General features: G+C 35.8%; 1 protein-coding gene across 1 annotated transcript; it reads left to right on the top strand.

Annotated features, from left to right (window-relative positions):
• Positions 1 to 1,776: 1,776 nt before the first annotated feature.
• On the top strand, positions 1,777 to 7,056 carry LOC111475234 (protein NPGR2-like; the record flags this gene model as incomplete). The annotated part of the gene is made up of 10 exons (XM_023119834.1): positions 1,777 to 2,113; positions 3,751 to 3,976; positions 4,044 to 4,094; positions 4,468 to 4,624; positions 4,692 to 4,787; positions 4,974 to 5,252; positions 5,320 to 5,426; positions 5,494 to 6,324; positions 6,628 to 6,787; positions 6,890 to 7,056. Coding segments are annotated over exons 2-10 (2,052 nt in total), but the record flags the coding sequence as incomplete, so codon positions are not given.
• Positions 7,057 to 7,060: the final 4 nt, after the last annotated feature.

Below are 7,060 nucleotides of genomic sequence, written 5' to 3'. Positions count from 1 at the left end.
ACCCTTACAATAAAATGTTTCGTTTCCCTCTTTAATAAAGGTAAGATTTCACAACTCACCCTCTTGAGGGTCTAATGTTCTCGGCTAGCACACTATTCCGTGTCTGATTTTGATTCCATTTGTAACCATTGTAACCGCCCAAGTACAAGCTCATCGTTAACAGATATTGTTCGTTTTTGTCCATATAATCATTATAGCTAATCAAATTTGTAATTAACAATAACAAATTATAACTAAAAAAAATTAATTAACTATTCAAATGTAATAATTATTCATACATAAATATTATTTTAAATTATTTTTATTACTTGTTAATAAATTATGATAATTATATCCAGAAAAGTTACCAGTGAATATATCGACTTTTTATTGGTTGATTTACACATGTCGTAATTATAGAGTGCCAGCTTTGCACAGGATAAGCATGAAAAATATTTCTCTAGCTTTGGCGTTCACTGATCAACCTATCAAAATTGGCCACGTGGGATTCGAAAAGTAGCAGACCTGTGTTCAAAAGCCTATATGTGCCACATAAGAATCAAGATGATCGAAATCAATCCTCCGCCGTTGGATTCCCCTTTGTTCAAACTAGGAAGCTTTTTGGAGCTTTTTGCCTTTTACATTTAAAAAATTAATAAAATTTTAATTTTTAGTTTTGTTTTTTTGTTTTAAATGACACAAAGGTGAAAAAAAAAATGCTTTCTTTGCTACAAATTTGGTAATACACATGTTTGTGTCTATTTTGTATATGTTTCAAACCAAACATAGACTCATATTCAACTTTAATTCGGGTTAAAAATTACCTTTATTTAATATAATTAATTAAAAAAAATTTATATAAACCCTCAACTTTAAATAATAAAAGAATAAAAATAAATTTTTAATAAAATGGTGGATGACATAAACGAAAAAAACTTAAATAAATTTGAAATGAAATTAAAAAAAATTACAAATTTATTAAATTATTCATGATTCTTGAGTTTGATTGGTGAAATAAGTGGGTTTTTTGGTATGAAAATTAAAATGAAAAAATGTGATGAAGATAAATAAAACAAATTTGAATTTGAAAAAGGAAAGGCAATTAAAAATATATATAAATAGGTAATTTTGGATTATTATTTATGAATAAATTAAAGTTTTATTGCAACATGGATGAAAGGGTGGATCTAGTGGGCCCACAAGTCACAATCTTGGTGATCTGGAAATTGGCCCAGTTCTGTGTTGGGCTAAAAGGCAATGTAGGCCCAAATATTAGGAACATTTGCAGATGCTTCCTTTCCCTCAATTTTAACCAAATACCTAGCTTTGGGTACGTTATCCCGATCAAGATTTTTCTACTCTAGAGGGAAAACCCTTCCCTTTTTCGGCGATTGTGAGTCAAGATGGCTCCAAACCCTTCCCTTTGGGTACGTGCTCTGAATTATAGCCCGCACCCCATCTAGAACTGTTTCTCTACCCAGCTTTTTAGCACGTTTGTGTATGAAAAAAATGAGTCGTTCTCATGCTTTTTGTATATCCACGAGGAAGGATATGGTTGAAAATTTTGAGAATAAGTGAAAAATTAATTTAGATTTATTTATTTATTTATTATTATTTTTGGTTTAAAATTAGTAAAAAAAAAAAAAAAAAAAAAAGCAATTTGATTAAATTGACACGACTTTATATGTTTATGGGTAAAAATTGAAATTTTATGCTTATAAAAATATATGAATTTTATTCATATAAATATTTTGGGATAAAAGATGCTTTTTATTTTCTTTTTGGGTAAGAGGGTTATAAGGATTGAACTTTAGGATGGTCATGGCGGGAAGATCGAGGGACAGCAAATCCAGATTGCCAATGATCCATTACGATCGCCGTTGAAGACAAAAGAACAGAGCTCAAAATAAAGAAAATGGCGGCACAAACATTCAAAATGATCAAGAATACATATACACAAACATTTCAAATTTCAATCCCACTCGTTCTACTCCGGCGGAGCTCACTAGTCCGAGAGTCGACACCAAGCGAATTCAAAGTTCGAGAGGAAGAATCACAATCATTTGGCTGAAATCCGAAGCAAACGAGCATTGTGAATTCAATTCAATTATTACAGATGCAGGAGATAAATTGTGTAGGGCGCTTTTCCTTTTAGTAGGCATGTTTTAGACTGATGTCCTTGCTCTTCATGCGGCTGCAAATTCATTTAATCATTTCAATGGAGAACAGCTTGTGCTCCACTTTGGTAAGTAAGATAGTAGGTTCTTTTACTTTCGAATCATTCTCATTCATTCTTTCACCAGTCACTGCCTCTTGATTTTACTCATATCCGATGATTCGTCTTTATTCACACTTTTCAGTAACAGTGAGCTAAAGGAATTTTATTTTACTCATATCCGATGATTCGTCTTTATTCACACTTTTCAGTAACAGTGAGCTAAAGGAATTTTATGATTTCGTTTTTGACCTAAATTTTGAAATACGCGAGTCTAATTTTATAATATCTTTCTTGATGCGAAGTTTTCGAGATGAAGGTTTTTCTGTCTTGTTCTATCGTGTAACGGCGGAATAGAGAATGAATAAAATGTTAATGAAATCAGTTCCTTCGGTATTAGGGTAATTGTTGACTTGTAAGGGAGGGATTTCTATTCTAACTGGGCCCTGCATATTGATTCTCGTTGGAAGTTGTTCATTATTTTATTTTATTCTAAATGATTAAAAAATTTAGAAGAAAATCATGCGTGTTCACACGTTGAAGGGAGAATTATTTTATTCTAAATGATTAAAAAATTTAGAAGAAAATCATGCGTGTTCACACGTTGAAGGGAGAACTTAATGCGTATTGTACAGATTCTGGATTCCCTGCCTGTGTTTTGACCTTGAATACAAATTTGTACTCTGCCGAAAGGAAAAGACAGTTTTAAAAAATCCCAGAAAGAAAATTCATTGAGACCTTGGATTCTTGCTTAGGAAGATAAGTTTGATGGCTTCTTTTTGAGAGGATTGGAGAATGCACGGTGGAGTTCGTGTTTTGTGGGCTCGGTCGATGACTTTATTTGGGAAAAAGGTGTTACTTTTCTTCTGTTGAAGTTCGTGTTTTGTGGGCTCGGTCGATGACTTTATTTGGGAAAAAGGTGTTACTTTTCTTCTGTTGATGTTTGTTCTGATCGCATTAGCTCTAGTTCATGATTCTCCTGTGGGTTTCTCTTTCTTTTCTTTTTTTTTCTTCTTTTTCAGCTTTGGTAATCATACAACTTTGCTTCATTATGATGTCTACTTATATTGAGTTCGAATTCATTTTGCCATTGCTTGTGTTTTTCTGTGTAATTCCCCCAATTTCCCTGTTCTTCACCAGTAATGGGTTTCATTCGTGCTTAATATTCGAAGTTTTCCAGGTATTTATCGAGTTGTAGAAAGTTTTGCTGGAATGGATGGGTTTCTATATGCTAGGAGGTATTTTAGAACAAATACTTTGAAGGAAACGACCAGGAAAATACTATTTGGGAATTTGAGTTGACTCTTCTCGACTTCTAAACCATTCATTTCTCCAATTGCTTGAACACTCCGTGTTTATTTTGAGTTGACTCTTCTCGACTTCTAAACCATTCATTTCTCCAATTGCTTGAACACTCCGTGTTTATTGATCGAGTATTTAGTATTTAATTTTCGTAATATGCTAAAATTTTGAACTGCGTGCCTTATCACTGAAACTGGTTTGTAAGAAGTTCTAATCCTCTCCCTCTCTCCCTTTTATATGATCTGCTTTCACAGATTTTCGGTGGAATGAGCCAGCATGAGAGCAAAGGCCTGGATGAATGAGCAAATTTTACGCCTCAAGAATAAATTTAGCAAGATGATAAACTGTATTCGTTCAGGGGATCAATTAAAAGTGGATGAAATGATGCATTCATCAGATTCTCTGGCAACTCGAGACTATTCAGCCAGTGGTTTTTCATCACGTACTGGGGAGGTGGAACCGAAGGTGGATAATGCCAACATTGAAGAAGCTGAATCATCTCTTCGTGAGAGTGGTTATCTGAATTATGAGGTTTGTTAATGCCAACATTGAAGAAGCTGAATCATCTCTTCGTGAGAGTGGTTATCTGAATTATGAGGTTTGTCTCTCGTCAATAATGAAACCACTGTTTTATGGAAAGAAGCAAGAAATTCACTGTGTTATAAGATTAGCTCATTGTGTCTTTTGTTGAGGACATCACCTGAAAAAAGCACTTTCATGAGGCAGAAGATAGTGTCGCTCATTGTGTCTTTTGTTGAGGACATCACCTGAAAAAAGCACTTTCATGAGGCAGAAGATAGTGTCTATATAAGTATTTCTTCAAATTTCTTATAGATTCAATCGCCCTGGATGCAGCCATTTGACCATGTACAATTCTATTGGATATTAGAATATGATAGTCCACAACAATTTTTTGAAATATCATGTTTGCTGTTGTTGAAAGTGAGCTACAGTACCTTTTAATTTTCTAGGAAGCACGTGCTTTACTTGGAAGGCTCGAGTACCAAAAGGGTAACATAGAAGCTGCTCTTCATGTTTTTGAAGGAATAGACATTGTTGCTGTAATTTCCAGGATAAAAGCTTCCATTTCAACGAGATATGAACAAAATAGACGGCAATCACAAAGTGATGTTGTGCCTACTATGTCTATGCATGCCATTAGTTTACTTCTTGAAGCTATTTTTCTGAAAGCAAAATGTTGTGCCTACTATGTCTATGCATGCCATTAGTTTACTTCTTGAAGCTATTTTTCTGAAAGCAAAATCATTACAGGGTTTAGGAAGGTTTGTAGGTATTTTCTCCTCTCTCTCTCTCTCTCTCTCTCCCCCTGCTGCTTTAAGATTTTCAAAGGATCCTCTTTCTTCCCCATCCTCTCTCTCTCTCTCTCTCTCCCCCTGCTGCTTTAAGATTTTCAAAGGATCCTCTTTCTTCCCCATCTGTATTCATATTTTTTTCCCTTTTTGTTTATAATCTGCAGAGGCAGCAAAATCTTGCAAACTACTTTTAGACACTGTTGAATCTGCATTACCCGAAGGCTTACCTGAAAATTTCGCCAATGATTGTAAATTGCAAGGGACACTAACAAAGGCTGTTGAATTGCTTCCAGAATTGTGGAAATCTGCCGGGTCTCCTGAAGAATCTATCTTGTCATACAGGCGTGCCCTTATTTACCAATGGAATCTAGAAATGGAAACTAGAGCAAAAATAGAAAAAGAGTTTGCAATTTTCCTTCTCTATAGTGGTTGTGATGCAAGTCCTCCCAATAGCAAAAATAGAAAAAGAGTTTGCAATTTTCCTTCTCTATAGTGGTTGTGATGCAAGTCCTCCCAATCTCCGTTTGCAGATGGAAAGCTCATTTGTGCCAAGAAATAATATGGAAGAAGCCATTCTTTTGTTAATGGATCTGTTGGGAAAATATATACATGGATTGGTTGTTTGGGACCCATCAATAACAGAGCATGTTAATGGATCTGTTGGGAAAATATATACATGGATTGGTTGTTTGGGACCCATCAATAACAGAGCATCTCTCGTTTGCACTGTCTATTGTTGGGGAATTTGGAGCTCTAGCTAATGAGGTTGAACAATTGCCTCCAGGAACTATAGGAAGGAAAGAGAAGTACTGGACACTAGCTCTTTGTTACTACGGGGAAGGTAAAAGCTTAGTTGCGTTGAACCTTTTGAAGAACTTCTTGAATAACAAAGATAATGTAGGCTGCTTACTGGAATTGTTGTTAGCTTCAAAGCTCTGTGGAGAGAATTTGGTTTGTCTCGATGAGGGGGTGACTTACATATTGAGAGTGCTTTCGGAACTGGATGGTAGATGCATCCAGATGGTTTCCATTGCTAATTGCTTACATGGTGTATTACTGTCAGCCATATCCAAATCAATTGCTTCTGATTCTCAGAAATCTTTGAAGCAATCTGAGGCACTCAAGGCACTACAAACCGCTGAGCAACTGATGAAACAAAGGGATCCATTCATTGTGTATCATCTTTGTCTTGAATATGCTGAACAGAGGAAGCTGGATATTGCTCTATACTACGCAAAACAGCTAGTGATACTCGAGGCTGGGTCTAGTGTGAAGTCGTACATCCTCTTGGCCAGAATATTGTCCTCCCAGAAACGGTTTGGGGATGCAGAGACTGTAATCAACGCTGCTCTTGAGCAGACAGGGAAGTGGGAACAGGGCGAACTCTTACGAACTAAAGCTAAGCTCCAGATTGCACAGGGCCAGTTAAAGAGCAGTATAGAAACATATACTCATCTTCTTGCTATAATTCGAGTCCGGACTAAAAGTAGTGGAGTTGGAAAGATGCTTTCAAAGGTAAGGGATTCAATTTCGTAAGATCAAAGCTTTTTCTTGTATTGTTATTGAGATATCATGGTTAATGATTTTACTCTAGATTTTAAAGACATTTCACTGAGTTCTTGTGGATTAATGTTTTGGTATCTGGAAGTTCTCTTCCTCCAGCTCGCATGAAAACTGAATTTTCTTGTCTTTTAAAATGTCTTATGAGGTTTGAGAGACCGGATTTGGTGCCTTCTCACTTGTATTACTATAACCATCAAGCTGAGTTAATACAGTTAGTTCATTTATTATTTATTGCTTTGTTTCACCTTAATACAGGATGTCTCGGTGAGAACATCTGACAGAAGTCTGGAAATAGAAACATGGAATGATTTGGCCAATATGTACACAAGCTTGTCTCAGTGGCGGGATGCTGAGATCTGCCTATCAAAATTGCAGGCAATCAATCCATATTCTGCTTCTAAATGGTATTCCACAGGTAAACATCATCCCCATTTACTATTGTGGCTCAAATACTTTCCCATCTATTGTTCTCCTCATTCTATTTTATTTTTTAATCAATTACTGATGAATCTGGTAGGTTTACTGTATGAGTCTAAGGGTCTCCCACGAGATGCTTTGCAAGCATACAACAAAGGATTAGGCATCGATCCTAACCATGTTCCCAGCATGATATCAACTGCCCGTCTTCTCCAACAACTGGGCGGCAGGCAGTCATTTCCTGTGGTAAGAAGCTTGCTAACCGACGCCC

This window comes from Cucurbita maxima, unplaced genomic scaffold (genome assembly GCF_002738345.1).
Source record: "Cucurbita maxima cultivar Rimu unplaced genomic scaffold, Cmax_1.0 Cma_Scf01120, whole genome shotgun sequence".
Classification (NCBI taxonomy): Eukaryota; Viridiplantae; Streptophyta; class Magnoliopsida; order Cucurbitales; family Cucurbitaceae; genus Cucurbita; species Cucurbita maxima.
This window is presented reverse-complemented; position numbering and strand designations above follow the sequence as displayed.